At 47.4% G+C, this 19,123-nt stretch overlaps 1 protein-coding gene across 2 annotated transcripts in view; it reads left to right on the top strand.

The window, feature by feature from the left end:
• Window positions 1-9,453: 9,453 nt before the first annotated feature.
• The window catches only part of ANO1 (anoctamin 1), a 197,282-nt gene continuing 187,612 nt past the window's right edge, over window positions 9,454-19,123 (top strand). The window contains exon 1 of one of the 2 annotated variants that reach the window (XM_036762821.1): window positions 9,454-9,715. In XM_036762821.1, the coding sequence (XP_036618716.1) occupies window positions 9,646-9,715 (70 nt within the window). In that variant the 5' untranslated portion in view covers window positions 9,454-9,645. The remainder of the gene's footprint in view (window positions 9,716-19,123) is intronic. The other variant, XM_036762825.1, reaches the window with a different exon arrangement.

Consider the following 19,123-nt stretch of genomic DNA (forward strand, 5'->3'; position numbering starts at 1 on the left):
GCTCCAGAGAGGTGACAGCAAAGTATCTTCCAGAACAAGTAAAGATTTTCTTATCTATTTAATTTGCTAAGCACCTGCTGTGTACAAATAGTGCCTGGTACAGAGCATAGCCCCAAGGGAGTGTCCAAGAGTCAATAATACTTAGGTGCTTAATAAATGTTTGTTGACTGACTGACTAACTGATAGGCACTGTGCAAAGTGCTAGGGATACAAAAAGGAAGGTCAAAAACAAAGGATCTATCTGGACTCTGCTCTCTGGGGCTTTCTGAGTACTCCTGGCCATGCCTTGAGGCTTGTGCTTAGTTCTGGGTCATCTTCTCTTAGAAGGACATTGGGATGCTTCAGTGTCCAGGGGAGGGCTCCCACCATGTGGAAGAGCTTCAAGATCATGCCATTTGGAGAGTGCTTAGAGGAACCGGGAATGTTCAGTGTGGAAGGTTTAAGTGAGCTTTCAGGGGGGTTGTGAGAGTTACCTTCCAGAACATAGAAGACAAAAAGACTTGTTCTGCTAGGCCTAGAAGGCAGACCCAGGGGTGACGCGACTGAAGTTGCTAAGAGACAGATTTGGGCTCAAGTTAAGGAAAATTTTAACAGCTCGAATTGTCCCAGTGTGGAACGGGCTGCCTTGGGAACTGGTGTCCCCCTCCCCTGAAGAGGCCTGTGAGCCCACACTAGAGGACCACTTGTTGGAGATGTTGCCAAGGAGATCCTCCTTCATGTGAGGCACAGACCGGAAGGGCCTCCATCTTCAGCTGAGATGCTGAGCTTGTCTCATCAGCTCTGCTGGAACTTGATTTTTCTTTTTTAATAATATTTTATTTTTCTAAGTACACATAAAGACAAATTTTAACATTCATTTCAATTTTTTAGATTCTTTATTTTTCTTGAGGTTTTTTTCCTGTTTTCTTTCACAACATGACTATTATAGATATGTTTTGCATGACCATACACGTATAACCTATATGGACCTACTTGCCTTCTCAATGGGGGTGGGGGTGGGGGTGGGAAGGGGGGAAGGGAGAGTCATTCCCATTGGTCCTTGTTACAATGTTGCTGTTACTGTGTACAATGTTCTCCTGGTTCTGCTCACTTCACTTTGCATCAGTTCATGGAAGTTTTTCCAGGTTTTTTTAAAATCATCCTGCTAATTCTTTCTCATAGCACAATAGCATTCCATTACATTCCTATACCACAACTTGTTCAGCCATCCCCAATGGATGGGCATCCCCTCAGTTTCCAATTCTTTGCCCCCACAAAAAGAGCTGCTAGAAATATTTTTGTACAAGTAGTTCCCTGCCCCCCCCCACCTTTTTTTAAAAATTTCTTTGGGAAACAGACCTAGTAGGGGTGGTTGCTGATAACTTTCTAAATAAGCCATGAGTTCTGAAGGGGAGCCAGAGTGAATGCTCGGTCACTGTGGGGCCGGGATCATCTCCTACCCTTTCCCGTCCCCCAACACACACACAAACCTTCATACACACTCACATACATATACACACACACACACACCACACACACAAACCTTCACACACACTCACATACATATACACACACACACACACTGCATGCACACACACTCACACATACATACCACTCATACACATACATACACACCCCATACACACGCACTCACACACACCCCACATACACACTCATACATACACACCACTCACACATACACCCCATACACATACACACACACACTCACATACACACCGCACACCACACACACACACTCACACATCACACACATCACACTTACATATCACACACACTCACACATACCATGTACACACTCACACATGCACCCACACACACACATACACATCCCTAGCCTCAGAGCATCCCAAGCTCCCCTCACTGCCTAGCTCAGTGCTGCCCCCTATGTGAGACCCTCCCTGTTCCTTGCTCTCCCAGCAGTTATCAGCACTCTCTCCTGAGCTAAGTTACTTTATATCTACTTAAACACATTGCTCCTCCCCCATCCGTAGAAGGTAAGCTCCTGAGGGCAGGAAGTGCTTCATTATTTCCTTTGTACCCCTCACACCTGTCCCAGGGTCTGGCCCATAGCAGGAGGTTCATGAAACCTTGTTGACTTAAATTGTTCATGTTTGGTTAAAATGATCAGTTATTATGATTTTCCCATCATGGAAGTGCAGCTAGATTTAATGTCGGGCTTTTCTTTGCAGAATGGCCACTGAATTGGTTTGAGTCTTCATTCACCCAACTGTTATGAAGTAGAGACCTGCACCTAGAGTCAGAGGAACCGGATTCGAGTTCTGCGTCCACTGTTTACTGCCTATATTACCTGGGACAGGCCCTCTCTGGACCTCAGCATCTCTCTCCATAAAATGAAGAGGTTGGACTAGACAGTCCCAAATCATTAATCCCACAGGAAGACTGACCTCCCGGAATCATCAGGAGACCTTCAAAGGGACTGGTGATGGAGGAAAGCACTTTGGTGAGGGAGAGAAACTCCATCTTTTCCAGGAGCCCAGAGTTAATCTTGCTTCTGGGAAGCTTGCCACTTTAGCCAGAAACAATGATTGTGCTTCAGCATCCGCTCATCCTCCTGCACAGGAAGGGGTCCTTTTTTCAGCAGAGGGAGGAGTTCTCCCGCAGCCTAACCTTCTGGCCACTCAGCAGCTGTTCCTTCAGCCTCTGAAAGCAGGTGAGGCCATAGACACCAACAAGTTCAGCTCTCCATTTTAAGATAACTGAAATCCAGAGAGGTCAAGTAACTTGTCCAAGGTCATGCAGGTAAGAAGCAGAGAGATGATTAGATGTTAGGGTTTTTTCTGTTATATCTGTCTCCCTGACTCAATTTCCCTACCTGTGAAATAGTTGGGGGGATCAGTGAGGAGTGGGACTCAAAGATCCCTTTCAACTCTAAATCCAATGATGATCATGATTACAGTTCAGCTGTACTCAGTGAATGAACAAGGAAGCATTTATTAAGTGCCTACTGTGTGCTAAGCACCAGGCATACAAATCAAAGCAAGTCAGAGAGTCCTGGCTTTCAAGGAGGTTCCCTCCTAGCAGGGGAGGACAAAACATAATGGGGGGTTAGAAATGATCGGAAAGTGATGTGGAGGCCTGGTTTCATTGATCAGAGCCCAGGGTCCGAGGCACAGAGGCCAGAATGTGGCCTCAATCTGAGCAGGGCAGATTTCAGCTCAATATATGGAAGACTATCCTAACCAGGGCTATTGAGATAGATGCCCTCTACCTTCCTTCCCAGCTCCATGTCTATGACCCCAATGGGGATACTGGCAGTTTTCAAGCAGAGATGGACTGAGCCTCCCTCAAGAAATTTGCAGAGAGAATACATGCTCTGGGAAGGTGGCTATACTGGAAAGTCTCAGAGATCATTCTAGCTCTGAGACACTCTCATCCTACCATGCCCAGTTTGTGCTCTCCCCTGTCCTCAGATAACAGGCTAAGTGCTTTCAACTTGTCTCAGCTGCAGGTGGTCCACGCAGGGATTGTCCTCGCCTTGGCCTTGAGACCAAGTCTGCCCTGCACTGTGTGTGGGGATGGGGGGGGTGGGGTGGTGAATAGACTCAATTTGGTCCAGGCTCTGTCATTCTATCACTCCCACAGACCTGCCAGCCCCAGGCGAAGTCTTGGTGAGTGTTTGAACATTGTACAAACAGACCATTCAATGACACAGCTCCTCTCCGTGTAATCTAAGCAGGAGGTTATGAACCTCCAGATGGAATCTGGGGAGAGCATCTCCCCCCAGCCCCCAGCTTGGCAGCTGTAGGGGGAGAGCTAGGCCCTTAATATATGGCCCCCCAAAAGAATGACAAGCCAAGGCTGGGTCCAAACTGCTAACTCTGCTTCTTTTCCCCAAATAAGGTTACATGACATAGAACTGTTTATACCAGCTCCCAAGCGAAACAGGGTGTTTGAAGAAGAAAAGAAGAAGTCCAGGTCAGGTCTTGTCCGTCTTTCTCCAGTCAAAACTACTGCCTGGTTATGATTTTGCGACAGGCTTCTAGAAATGTCCATTTGTCACTTTGTTACAGTCTATGAGCAACCCCTGAGGGTGGTGAGCCCTGGTCCCTGCCAGCTGTAGCCATGTTGGGGGAGGTCTGAATGGACCTCATGGCAGAACTTGGAACCTCCAGGCTCAACGACCTAATGTGGAGAGAGAAAGTAATGAGAAGAATTACCTTCCAGATGTCATTTCAGGCTGGAGAGAAAAACCAAAGTGATTTTTAAAAGGGCAAACTAGAGAAATCACTTGGGGAGGTGCCTGTCTCTGCTTGGAGAAGATTTCAATCTTTCTCTTGGAAAGAAGGCTTCTTTCCGCCGCAGATCTTCTTGGATAACCTTTGGGTCCCAACAATATTTATAAAAGAAAGACTTAGCAGGGCCTAGTTCCGGGCCCTGGTATAAATGGCTAGAGCTGAATAGATGCTTCAAACACATCAGGAGGTCTCAAATGCTAAATCTACATTCTGGTATTAGCACCTGGGTATGGGGAGGGGGTAACTCTGCCAGCCTGAGAACATTCACAACCTGATTTCTACCCGTTGTTCTGTAGCTAGAACTAGGAATTCTGGCACCTGGGGCAAATTCAGTTAAGTTGGGTGCAGGGGAGGGGAGGGGGAGGAAGGCTATGTTTAGCAAAGAGCCATGAGGAGTCATTTGCTTGGTTGAAGTAGATAAAAGAAGCCAGGTAGAGGGTGAGGAAACTGGAAGGTCTGAGCATTCCAGGGGGACCGTGAGTGAAGGTGAAGAATCCATCAATGACTCAGCCAGCGTCTCTTAAGCACATGCCAAGTGCCAAGCCACATGCTGGTGATGGCGATGCAATGAGGCCACGACAATCTGTACACAGTGGAGGGAACTTGGAAGGGAGGCAGCTACTGAGTGAGGTGTCCCAACACGAGCGACAGGGAGCCTGTGAACTCCTCATTTACTCACTCCATGAGCACCGTGTGAGGGGCACTTTGCTGGGCACCAGGGACACAGAGAGAAAATGAAACACTCCCTGCCCCCAGCGGGCTTCCATTCTCTCAAGGGCGAATGTACAGTACACAGAACCTTAAATGCAGAACACAAGCATTTCTTCAGGAAGATTCTAGCCACAGGTGGGAGGATGGGGTGGGAAAAGCACAGGCTTTCTGCAGGAATCAGAACTTTGCTTAAGCTTGGAAGGAAGCAAATGATTCTATGGGGTAGAAGTGAGCCAGACATGGGGGAAGTGCCTAAGCAAAGGCAGGGAGAGAGGAGATGAGATGCCTGTTCACAGGGGGTGGCCAGAAAGTCAGTTTGGCTAGAACATGAAATGCATGGAGGGGACTAATAGCTTGAAAGGTAAGCTGGGGCAGATTGGCAAGAGCTTTAAATGACCAACAGAGGAGTCTGCATTGGATCCTAGAGGGAAGAGGGGGCTTCTTGAGCAGGGAGGACCATGATCAGATCTGAGTTTCAGGAATCTCAGCTTGGCAGCTTATGAAGGCTGGGCAGGGAGTGGAGAGAATGAGGAGCCAATTGGCTGTTGGGATAGTCCAGACAAGGTGTGAAAAGGACCAGAGCCAGGGTGGTGACTGGGAGGGGACAGGAGGAACCATATGGGAAACACAGTGGGAAGAAACAATTACCTTGGGCAATGATTGGATCTATGGAGTGCGGGAGGGTGAAGAGTTATGGATGACATAGGTAATGAACCAGAAGAATGGGAGAGAGGGAGGCAGTGTCCTAGACTGAGACTCAGGATCATAGACACAAAAAGCAGAAAAGCCCTTTGGAGGAGAGGTACATTTTAGGGGTAAGGTTGGTGAGTTTTATTTTTAACATGTTGAGTTTCAGATGCTTCTTGTCCCTGTTTGGTCAAGCGTGAGAGAAGCAGGCAGCCTTGGAGAAGGGGCTGAGGGATGGGGTATCTCTCTAGGAGAAAGCCAGGTCTCGGCAGAGCCAGAAGATGAATGAGAGGCCAGGATTTGGGTTCAGAATGAGGAGGAGGATATCACATCCACCCCCCTTGGTCTACACATGAGGAAGCCAAGGCCCCGAGAGCTAAGGCAGCTTTCCCAAATTCATATGGCCAATGGCTGAGCCAGAATCCAAACTCAGGCCCTCTGACTCCAAACACAGGGGTGGGCTCGCAGAGAGGACATGGTTGGAGGGCTAGGATTGAGCTTGCTATTAGAGGATAGGCAGAGGCAGGCAGAGGGCCAGCCACTTTTGCTGCTGATCCCCCAGCTCACCCAGCACTGACCTTGGGCATCCACATGGAGAGTGCCCAGAGGAATCGGACCCCTTGGATGATGTCTGGGATACAGCCCCTGTGGCCTAGGGCTCGTTAAAGCTCTGTCTCACTTTGCCACTGATCGATTATCCGGATTTCAAGGATGTTTTCCCCCTACTACAGAACACCAGAATCTCAGATCAAGGAGGGCCTTCAATAAATGGCCATCAAATCCACCTTTTGCTTGGGTACACATCCCCTCCTCCTCCACTGCCTCCCTGGCAAGTGGGCAGCAAGCCTTTGCTGGGTGAGGACAGACAGCCCAAGGCTGCCCATTCCACTCTAGGCTAGTTGTAATTTTGAAATTCTCCTTGACATTAGGCCTAAACTCTTCTTCTTCCCCTGTTGCACATCTAGCGGTCAATACAGCTGTATCCCAAGTGTATGGGGCAGGTAATTTGGTGCCTTCACCCAAGGAACATTTAAAGGCTGTCTCGCCCAGGCTAGGACTGGTCAACACCTTTCCTCAAGTCCCAGCCAGGAAGTGGCCGCTGCTTCCTAGGGCTGGGTTGGGGCAGATCCCTACCAACAGCCATATGGTAGGTGCAATCATGATCTGTGCTAAGTGTCAGTCTGGTGTCACCCCTTTCTGCTCCCCTTACCTTCCAGCATGCCCTAATCTCAGTGCCTTCTTGAAACCCTCAAGCAGCTTGGAGGGGAGGGGAAGGGAAGGGGGAGGTCAAGAATGATTCCCAAAGCCCCAGCCCCAGAGTGTCACTGGGCTTCCCTCTCTCATCTGTCTGTCACCAGACCCAGCCAGGCCTCTGGGACTCTCCAATTCCTCCAGAAAACCCCCAGTCCCAAAGCAGACAAAGCCTCGCCTGCCTTTCATTCAGACGAGACTCATTCAGCTTTAAAAAGTTTGCCCAGGGAATTAAGGGGTAGGCAGATAAACCAGAGAAGGCTAGAATTATCCAAGGGACAAAGGCTGTGAGATCTTCCCTAGTTAACCCCGTCTGACTCCAGCCTCTGAGGCTGCCAGCACGTCCCTGAGAGGGGCCAGACAGGACTGGCTGGATGCCCATCGGGCCTACCTGTGCAACACAATGGTCAGGGAGTGGAGATCAGCCTGCTCCCTGGAAGCAAAGAACCTTTCCATTTATGACAAAGGGCATCCTAGGCAAACCCTGGCAGCAGACATTCAGACTCCTTCCCCCACCTCGGCCCCCCACACCTACTCTGCCATGCCTTAGAAGGAGGTAACTCATATCATGCAAAGTGGAGAAGAGAGAAACAAGAGAAAAGCATTACTTTCTGTCCTGTCTGGGAAGAGAGCGATGCAATCAACAAATAGAGGGCCTCTCCCAGGGCTGGCCCGTTTTGTAAAAGGAGAGTAACAGTCAACCCAAAGGAATTAATCCAGATAGTAAAGTTTATGAGACTATGGAAGGCTATTGGGGAGGGTGGGAATAGAAGCCCCATAAATCATGCCCACGGAGTCTGCCTGCTTGTTTGCTGACCCTCATAATAGGCACAGTGGCTGGCATTCCATCATACTTTGAGGTTTACAAAGTAGTGGATTTTTCTCCCAAAATAGCCCTCTTAGGTAGGTGGTGCAAAGATTACTATCATCATGTCATAAATGAGGAAACTGAGGCGTAAGTGGGCCCCTAGCAGTGAAGGTGGGAAGGAGGAAGTTCTGTGGTGGAGTAGGAAGCAGAGCAGCCACAAGCTTGGATCCCCTGCCCAAGCCCAGCTGTCTCCCATAAGTGACGTGGCTCGCCAGTCCCTTAGTTTCCCAGTGTGGCCCATGAGAGCTCTGAGAATCCTCATTCCAACTCTGACTCTCACAGATAAGCCTTGGGTCCCAAGGCAAGGACATATCTCCCCCCTTGGGTTTCTGGAGGTACCCCTGAGGAGCTGGGGTTGCTCCTCAAATGTTGATTCAAGCATCCAGTCTAGTCCAGTTCAGTCAATAACTGCCAGTTCTACATGACCAAATAGCATCGATTAACCTGCTCCCCATGCCCCGGCTATACCAGAATGGTGAGGGCCCTGGGGACTAGGCCATGAAATGATGGGAGGAACTGGGAATGTTTAGCATGGCTCAGAGAAGACTTGGGGGTGGGGGTGGAGTATGAAAGGGGGGCAGCTAGGTGGCGCAGTGAGTAGAGCACCGGCCCTGGAGTCAGGAGGACTTGAATTCAAATCTGGCCTCAGACATTTGACACACTTACTAGCTATGCAACCTTGGACAAATCACTTAACCCCAATTGCCCTGCCTTCCCCCTCCAAAAATTAAAAAAAAAAAGAAAAGAGTATGAAAGGTGGAGATCTCTTAGTCCCACCTTCAAGCACTCCAATGACTGGAAGACAGCCCCAGAGGAAAGAACCACAGCAATGAGGGGTGGAGGAAAACCAATTTCCTGAGAGAGAAAGCCCTTTCTTAATGATCCAAGTTGTTCCCCAGTAGGATGAATGGGCTGCTGCCTTGGGAGGACATGGCTTCTCCATCACTGGAGGTCTTCACGCAAAGGCTGGCTGATTGCTCATTGGATGTGTTGGTCAGCTGTGGGGTGGACCAAATGGCCTCTGAGCTTGCTTCCAGCTCAGATTCTGTGTGTGTCCAGTCCTCTGGCTCTACAGTTTTCAAGGATGGAGACTGGACACAGAATTTCATGGATGTGGAGGATACTACCTCTAACAGCATGGTGGCACCTTCAAGTATTAGAGAGGGGCCTCAGGTTAAGAACCGGCTCAGAGTCATACAAGTGGTATAGATCAGGGGCAAGGTTTGCACCCAGTTCTTGCTGGCTCTAAAGCCACCTCTGTATCCACTCTATTCCCCTGCCTTTCATTCTGCTGAAATTGGGGGGGGGAGGTGTGGCACAGGGCAAGTTGGGAAAGGAAGGGATAAGGACCAGGCTTGAAATCCAGAGACCCAAACTCTCATTCCTGCTCAGCCATGATTCTTGTGTGGCCTTGGGAAGGTCACTGGTGCTCTGTGGGTTCCAAGTCACCCATCAGAAGGACAGGACAGGGCTGGCCAGGATGGTCTCCTGCTCCCCTTGCTGCTCAGATTGCCCATGACTCAGAGTCTAGCACCACGAGTCAGCTTTCCCTCCTGGTGTTTGTTATAATTTTGGGGAAAGAGCCAGAAATGTAACCATTGATGGAATGTTGAGGGCAAACACTGTTATCATGGATTCCAGCACCCTGTTTGATCAAATGATTCATGGGCAAACTTTGTGAGGCTGAAAGATTAGCCTGGCTTCCATGAAAGCCACTTCGCCTGCTGCTCGGGAACCCAGGGGTGGCTTTCCAAGTCCTCAGACTCCTCGCACAGAGGAGGCAGCTTGGGAAGATCAGCCTCTTGGGCTTGCTCCTGCGGCCAAGAACCAGTTTGCTCCGGCACCCAGGGCTCTCTGCAGCTGGCGTCCAGCATGAAGGAGAAGCAAGCACTGTCCCCGGAGGACATGGCCCAGCAGACCACCCTGGAACCTCTGCTGCCAAGTAAGCAAAGGCTGCGCCATAAAGAGGGGGCATCTCTGGGGTTTGATCCTGCATAGACCGAACTCAGTTTGCATAGTTTTTATGCAAAATATGATACTAAACAGGAATGATTTGATCAGTCTTTAGACAAGTGTGCTCAGAGCCAGTATCTTGGTCCACTCCATGGGGAGTTGGGGGGGGTGTCTTAGACTTGGCTCCAAGGCAGGTGGCTTCAGGGGGGTCAGCAGAATCTGAAGCCTCCCCTGTGAGTGAAATTGGTGAAGGGAAGGCAGATCAAGGAATCACCCAATTCCCAGAAGCACCCAGTGCAAGCCCTACCTGACCATGAATCCCCCCAGCAAAGGGCATCTGAGATCTAGGGAGGGGAGCTCACTACCTGTCGAAGAAGCAATCCCAGAGTTCGCACAGGGGTCCTTTTCCTTGTGTCCTGCCAGAATCTGCTCCCCTCCCCCCACCCCCAGTTCTGCCCTAGGGAGAAACCGAACAAATGCCATCGATGCGTGCTCAGGAGATGTCCCTGCTTCCTTGGATAAAACTCCTATGGCTTAGTCTCCAGGACCGTCCCCACCCTAATTAACCAACGTGATCTCTATTGCCATAAGCATGTCTCCAGTTGCTTAGAGATGGGGGAAACAGGAAAACGGTTGTTGTTGTGTCATTCAGTCATGTCTAACTCTCCGTGACTATATTTAGGGTTTTCTTGGCAGAGACACTAGAGTGCTTTGTCATTTCCTTCTCCAGCTCATTTGACAGATGAGGAAACTGAGGCAAACAGGGTTAAGTGACTTGCCCTGGTTCCATAGCTAGAGAGTGTCTGAGGTCATATTTGAACTCACAAAGATGAGACTTCCTGATTGCACCATGCCACCTAGCTTCCACAGACATGAAAATTAGGGGCTAATTATGTCATAGTCTGAATCAATCAGTCAGGCAATAAGCATTTATGAAATATCTACTAGATGTCAGGTCCTGCAACCAGAAGGACTCACTAAGTCACAAGCTCTGAAATTAAGTATTTCTCCCTTTCCCTCCCTCCTAAGGTAAAACTTCCCATCTCTCATTACCCTGATTCTAGCTATCAGGGAATAAAGTACCCAATAAATTAATTCATACTAGGGTGAGAAGAGCTGATATCCCACAATCTGCTATCAACTCTTAACACTGGGATGTAGGATTCCAAACCTATCTCTCCTCCCAATTACCTTCTTCCTTCTTTGCTGAGGTCCTCTTGGAACCTCTGTTCTGAGGAAGGGCCCAGACCAGCCATGCCTCATTCTCTGGATTTCATCATCATGCCCCCACCCCTTTTTGACTCCCCTTTAAGGGTTGTCTTCCTCCTTCAGGAAGCATCATGAGGACAAGTATCACCTCATGTTCATAGTGAAGCTCTCTGCACAGTGCCTGGTATAGAGTAAAGGCTTTAAAATGCTTGGTGAACTGACTTGACTGTTGAGGACACCACTATCCTGTCTCTCTTCCAGGGTGAGGGCGTAGCTGTCCTTCCAATCCCTCCCATTCACCAGTCAGAGTCCTCACCTCTTCCCTCTCTCTCCTATCCTCTATGGAAACAGTTGCTAAGTCTTATCAGATCTCCTTCCAGCTCATCTGTCCCCCATACCCACCCCCTTCCAGTCACACCTGCTACCTGAGGTCAAGTCCTTGTCCCCTCCTGATTCTAGCTCCTTCCCTCTGTGAATCATCTCCTATTTGTCCTAGACACAATTTGCTTTGGAGAGATGTGTTTACATGTTGTCGACCCCATTCAATTGTAAGCTTCTTGAGGGCAGGGACTGTCTTTTGTCTCTGTTTATACCCCTAGCACTTAGCACAGTGCCTGGCACATAGTAGGTCCTTAATAAATGTGTATTGAGTGGAATTGAATTGAATCATATCATATCTCACCTGTTACCACTGCAATAGTTTCTTCTTTGGTGTCTCGCCTCCAGTTTCTCCTCTTTCCAAACCTACCCCCCAAGAACCTCCAAAGTACCCATCCTCAAACATAAGTTGGACTGTATCACTCCCCTGATCAAGAAACCTCCCCAGCTCCCTATGGCTCCTGGATCAAATACAAAATCTTCATCCCGGCATTCAAAGCCCTCAGCCTTCTGCTCCAGCCTACCCTTCCAAACCCCAGTCACCATGATGCCCTTCTACATCATATGTTCTAGCCAAATGAGCCAACTTACTGATTTGAGAACTCATCCTCCACCTCTGTACCTCCATTTTCTCTCTGTGAATAACACACTTTGTAAACATTAAGGTATTAGGTGCATATGAGTGGTCAAAGGTCAGGCAATTTGAATGGCTTTATGGAAGTAAAATCCCATTGCAGCTCTTGAAGGCCTCAACATTGGGGGAGGGTGACCCTGACTTCTGGAAGTTTCTGCCAGGTCAGAACAAGCTAGAAAGGGCTTGGGTCGAGACCCTGCCATGAGGCTCTGCCTGCCTTCTAAGGACCAGAGAAAAACTAGCCACCAGCTTGGACACAGAGGTATGAAAGTTTTAGCCACAGCGTCTCTCCTGGAGCATTGAAATGGCCTCCAGGTTGGGCTTCCTGGCTCCATTCCCTCCCCATCCCAGTCCAGCCTTCACTCAGACACCAAGACAACTTTCCTAAAACATAGGTCTACCATATCACCCCCTCTCCCTGCTCGGGAAGCTCCTGTGGCTCCCTATCACCTCCAGGATCAAATTGAATGACCTCCTCTGGTTGTCATTTAAAGCCTTGGTCCGTTCCCCCTTTCTAGTTCCCCTCAATGCACTCTCCGGTCCAGCTGCACTGGCCTTTTTGCTGTTATTCATTCCATCTCCTGCCTCCTGCTTTTGCACTGGCTGTGCCATATGCCTGGAATGCCCTTACTCCTTATCTCTTCCTCTTAGAAACCCTGACTTCCTTCTAGACTCAGCTCTAATCCCTTCTGTGGGAAGCCTCTCCCAGTCCCCAAATTGCTGGAGCCTCCCCCCATTAGGTTACTTTCTATCTAATTTGAATGTATTTAGTTCTTTGCATGTTGCCAATCCCTCCAAAGGGGCAGAAGCTCTCTTAGCCTTTACTGAGTCTTTGTATTTCCACCACTTAGAGCAGTGCCGCACATAGTAGGTGCTTGTGGGTTGATGGATTTCTTATCCAGTGACTCTCAAAACTTATTTATAAAGGCAAATGCTTTTATTTTTATATATAAAGGCAAATGCTTTTTATTTATAAAGGCAAACACTTCCAGAGAAAGAACTGTGCCATCTGAATGCCGATTGAAACAGACTGTTTGCTCTCTTTTTTTCCCTTTCTTGTGGTTCCTCCCATTCATTCTAATTCTTCTTTACAACATGACTAATAAAATATATTTCATAAGAATGTGTATGTAGAGACTTTATCAGGTTGTATGCTATCTTGGGGACTGGGGAGGGTGAAAATTTAAAACTCAAAAGCTTATGGAAGTGAATGTTGAAAACTAAAATTAAATAAATCAATTTAAAGGAAAAAAAACTTATTTATAACATCCTGGGGCCATAATCTCTGCTCCTTATAGTACTAAAGCACTACTGCTGTTACTCATATGATTATGTTAATAATAATAAGTCTCCATTAAGTGTTTGAGAAAAGATACAAAGAAAGGGGAAAATGGCCTGGTGAGCTAAGGCATGAACGGCTAGAAATCCACCTCGATGAAACCCCTGGAAGGGGCCTCAAACACTGTCTGGTCCGCCTCCCCCCCATTTTCCAGATGAGGAAGCGGAGGCTCAGAGGGGCTGTGGTAGGTGGCAAAGCCAGGATTCCAGCCTAGGCCTTCCGGTGCCAAAGCCAACACTCTGTACTGTACTACCCACTGCACTTTACTACCTTCTTCAGATATCTTCTGACTCCTGCTTTTATGCTCTTTCCCCTAGGAAGGGGGACCTGCCCTGAGGAAAACATAGGTCTGAGGAAGGATCACTAGGGTGGTTATTGCCAATTACCCCTCCCCAGGGATTTCCAAAGAGTGGCACAGCAGAGCAACGTCTATAATCCAAAAGAGTGGCTCCCTAATGGTGAAACTTGAGTGACCTACTCAGGTAGGCTCATGCACCACGCTAGGGGCACAGGCATCCTTCCTCTTCCGAGTCTGTCCTTCTTCTTGCCCATCCTCCTTCCCCCCACCCAAAACACATCTCCTCGGACCTTTGCCCCGGCCCAAGGTCTCTTTGGATCAGAAACAATTGATAAATCAGCCCTGTCCAGCTTGTCAGCCACCAGAGGTCAGCCATAAAGAACTAACTGTTAGTCAAAAGTCTGGCTTTTTTAGGTGCTAAAAGGGGGCTCTCAGCATGACCCATCTTTTCAGAACCAGTTCTTTGCCATCATCTCTGAGTGAGGAGCCTAGGGATGATCAGATGGGTCTCACCTGCACAATTTCCTATGGCCCTGAGAGACGACATGGGCCTTGGCCACCTACTGTAATGGAAGCCAGGACATTTTGAGTTTAAAGTCTTCCCAGGCCCCTATTGGAAGGGATCAACACTCTCATTCTACAGAGGGACCTGAGACCCAGAGCAGTGAAGTCACACAGATTGGATTTGAATTCCAGAGCCAGCATCAGTGATAAGACCCCATCACCCATCTCATGCAAAGGGTCTAAAGAAAAACAATAGGAAAGTGGAGGCACAAGAGAGGCAGAGCCTGGGGCCATGATGTCCCCTTGGAAATGATGGGAGATGCTCCCAGTGAGGAGGCAGGAGGTGGTTGGGGCTGGGAGAGGATGAAGATTGCGCAGGAGGATGCCACTGAGATAGGCCTCTAGTGACCAGCTCCAGCCTTGCCAAATGCCACCTGATCTATCCTAGATCTGACCACCTGTCCCAGCCCTCAGCCTCCCCTCAGGCTTCCAGATTCAGTGAATTCAGAACATCAAGGAGATTGTCATCATTTGTTTAGTTAGAACTGCAGACGACCTTGGGGTAGGTCTGGAGGATGGTATAGGGAGGGGCTGACAGACGAAGGAGGGTGGCAAATGGGGAGGTGGAAAGGATTTACGGAAAGCTTGAGGCCCATGAGAGCAGACCAGAAATTAGGCTACCTTCAAGACAAATCCCTCTTTGAGATTTTGGGATGCTGTAGCACTTTGCAAAATGTAAAACACTGTATCAGTGAGAGCTACTGTAATACGTGGTCACCTCGTCCATGAACGAAGCTCAAAGCCCTCTTGTAAGAATTCCCACGGACATGTGCCCAGCACTGTGGGGTTTGCCTTAAAGGACAGACGTCATCTCATTCGAGTTTCCTCAAAGTCCTGTGAGATTCAGCTTGGAAGCATTCTGATTGCCGTTTTACACATGAGGACGCTGAGGCTCAGAAAGCTAAAATGATTGGCCCTTAGTCACTCAGCTAGTGTCAGAGGTGGGGTCTCCCTGAGTGCAAACACAAGACCCTTCCTACTAGGTCACATGGTGGGGAGTGTGTCTTCTGACCCCGAATCCATTGTTCCTTCCACAGCAACCTGCTACCATTCCATATTATCGTTAGTATTACAGCCTGCGCTCCTAGTGTCTTGGGGATCCCCACACTGACCAAGTCATTTATCACAGCTGTGAGATAAGTTGCTCTGGGAGTGTCCTTCACCTCCAAATGTCACCTCTGCCCACTGGCCAATTCTATACTTATAAAGGACTTCCTAAAACCACCGACTTTCAAAGCTGGAGGGCCCTTAGAGACCATCCTGCTTTCTTCCCCTTATCTTCACAGCTGTAAAACTTGGATGAAGCCCTAAGTATCATACTCATCAAATCAGCCAACGACACCAAGCTGGAAGGGTTGCCTGGCCTGTTGAATCACAGAGTCAAGAACCAAAAAGATCTTGACAGGAAATGTCTTATGGATAAATGTAAAGTTTTTACTTGGGGTCAAAAAATCAATTTCACAACTACAAGATGAGGTGGACGTGACCAGGCAGTGGTTCACCTGAGAAATAGATAGGAGTCCTACTCAAGGTCAAGCTCAGGGTGAGTCACCAGGGTGATGTGCAGCAAAAGTAGGTCATAGAATCTTGGGCTACTTCAAAAGAGGGACCACCTGGCAGATGGAGGAGGTGCCAGTCCCTCTGTGCTGAGCAGATTTGTTGCAAGCACTAGGTTCAGTTCTGGGTCCCACAGCTTGGGAAAGACAGTGGTAGAGCAGGAGAGCATCCAGACAGAGGCAACCCAGATGGGGAAGGATCTGGAGCTCATACCTGAAGCAAATCAAAGAGATTAAAGTACTGGGGACAGTGGAGATACGTCTGTCTTCAGGTATTTGAAAGGCTTGCATTTGGAAGAGGGGTTAGATTGTCTCTGCTCAACTTCAGAGAAGGAACATTGCAAAGAGGCAGATTTAGGCTTGAGGTCCTACTGATCAGAGCCATCCCTAAAGGGAACGGAAAGTTCAGGCCAAGGTTGGATGGCTTCATATTGGGTTTGTATAGAGTGGCTTCTCCCTCAGCCTAAGTTGGACTTTGGTGTTCCCTCCATGCCGGACATTCACTCAATCTGTGAGACTTGTTCAAGGTCACACCATAAGCTCCCAACAGAGCCAGGACAAGAACCCAGGGCCTTGATTTACACAGCAGCATTGTTTCCACCCTGCAAGCTGCTTCCCTGATAGACGTGATTCTAAAATGCTGCTGGGAGTCCTTTAATGGAAGATTAATGCAGCATTTCATTAGCTTTTAAAGGCAGCCACAGGAAGAGCTTGGGTGATGGAGTGCAGCCATGCCCACCACTCATGGTTCAGAATTAAAAGGGCCAAATAAATAAGAGTTCCCATACCCTCAGGTTGGGCCAGGTTGAGCTCTTTAGGGTTCCATTGGCCTGGACCTCCCCAAAGCCAGACTTTGGTTCCATACAGATTGTGTCAATGGGATGTAATCAGTAGGACCAAGTTCCTCTTTTGGGAAATGTCAGTCAGTCAGTAAAAATAATTAAGCACTTACTATGTGCCAAGTGCTGTGCTAAGCCCTAGGGATACAGAGAAAGACCAAAGACAGGCTCTGCCCTCAAGGAGCTAACCGGTGAGGTAGCATGCAAGCAGCTAGGTAGAATCAAGCTATAGATACAGGCTAAATTAAAAATCAGAGTAGATTACTTGAAATGGCCTCGAGAAAACCCAGATCTGGTGTCCTGGAAGCTGCTGTCCCCAGAGGTTATCTCTATCTTCTTGGGAGTAGGGGGTCCTTACAGAGTGTCGGTGTCACCTAAGAGCCCTGCAGAAGCCATCCATCACCAAACCAATTACTTGGAGTGTGACAGGCAGACACATGGTGATGGAGAAGAGGATCAAGGGTGGGGAGAAAAGGCCAGTTTGTGCCTGTCAGAGGCCAGCCAAAGGTTCCCAGAGCAAAACTCAGTGATTCATTTAGCAAACGTTGGGTAGGCACTGACTCTTAGCGACCCACTTAATACTGCCCAAGTTTGCATTAGCCATCTTAGTTGTTGTACCTCCCAGCTGATAGCGCTCAAGCTTGCAATCCACTTAAACCCCAGATGAACTATTTTCTTGTTCTGTCTCTCGCATCTTGGATTTTGGAAAATGGCTCTTTGAACCCTAAGATGAGACTTTACATTTATCTCTGTTAAATTTCCTTTTGTTAAATTCACTCCAAAGTTCGAGCCTATAAAGACTTTGTGGGATCTTGGTGTCAGTTGGGTTCTAGCCCATGTCCTGTCATTAACTTGTTGAGCATTTCATGTCACTGCTGTGAGCCTCTGTTTTCTCATTAATGAATTAAGCTAGATAATCTTTAAGATCTTTGCTTGCCCTAAATTCTTTCTATTTGTGCAAACATTACTATTTTACCAATTAAAAGTCATTAAAAAACAATTCCCAGAATTTTTGGACATCAAACAAGTCTTAGAATACAAAATTTTGATGAGATAAAATGTAAATAAATCAGTCATATGGATTATCTTTCCTTAAAAGAAGTTTAAAGTATAATGGGGAGCATTTTCACAGAGTAGTATAGAGGGGATAGAGACAGGGGTATCATGTGGAAGATCGAGCCAAACCCCAGACAGTTTTTTTTTAATTGGGGGGGGGTATTTATTTATTTTTAGTTTTCCACATTCGCCTTTTTTGAGATTTTTTACTTTTAGTTTACAACACTCATTTCCACATAACTTTGAGTTCCAGCTTCCCCCCCCCCTCCTCCCCGCCAAAGATGGCATGGAATCCGGTATATCTTCGACATATAACTTCGCATTCAACTTGTTTACACAACGGTCAAGTTGTGAAGAAGAATTATGTCCAATGGAATGAATCAGGAGAAAGAAGAAATAAACAAACAAAAAAAACCCAACCCAAAAACAAAAACAAAAGAGAAAAAAAGAGGAAAAAAAAGGCAAGCATAAAGTGTGCCTCAATCTGTATTCAGACTCCATAGTTCTTTCTCTGGATGTAGATAGCATTCTCCATCATGAGTCCTTTGGAGTTGTCTTTGTACCTTGTGTTGCTGAGAAGAGCAAAGTCTATCAGGGTTAGTCATCACAGAATCCATATGTCTGTAGTTGTGTGTAACGTTCTTCTGGTTCTGCTCTGCTTGTTCAGCATTATATCGTGTAGGTTTTTCCAGGTTATTACGAAGTCTGTATCATCCCCATTTCTTATAGCACAATAGTATTCCATTACTTTCATATACCATGACTTGTTCAGCCATTCCCCAATTGATGGGCATCCCCTTGATTTCCAATTCTTTGCTACTACCAAAAGAGTCACTATAAATATTTTTGTACATACAGGTCCTTTTCCAACTTGTGTGATCCCTTTGGGATACAGCCCTAGAAGTGGTATTGCTGGGTCAAAGGGTATGAACATTTTTAAAGCCCTTTGGGCATAGTTCCAAATTGCTCTCCAGAATGGCTGGATCGGTTCACAACTCCACCAACATTGTAACAGTGTTCCAATTTTCCCACATCCTCTCCAGCACTTATCATTTTCCTGTTTTGTCATTTTGGCCAATCTAACAGGAGAGATGTGGTACCTAAGAGTTGTTTTTATTTGCATTTCCATAATCAATAGAGATTTAGAGCATTTTTTCATATGCCTATTGATGTCTTTAATTTCTTCCTCTGAAAACTGCCTGTTCATATCCTTTGACCATTTCTCAACTGGGGAACCAGACAGTTTTTAAGAGTTGTTCAGACACTCTGAATATAGGCTTTCATCACTGGAAGTCATCTGGTATGACCCAGAGAGGGATTCCGAGAGTGGCATTGTTCTCACAAAATCGATGGGGCAGAAACTGATATTTACTTTTCTGAGTAATCCAGCATGTTATGAACAAAACAATGAATGAATGAAAGAAAAAAATTGTTAAGCATTATACTGTGCCAGGCACTAAGCTAAGCACTTTACAAACATTATTTCATGTGATCTTCACAATAACCTTGGGAGGTAGGTGTTAT

This window comes from Trichosurus vulpecula, chromosome 6 (assembly GCF_011100635.1).
Source record: "Trichosurus vulpecula isolate mTriVul1 chromosome 6, mTriVul1.pri, whole genome shotgun sequence".
NCBI lineage: Eukaryota > Metazoa > Chordata > Mammalia > Diprotodontia > Phalangeridae > Trichosurus > Trichosurus vulpecula.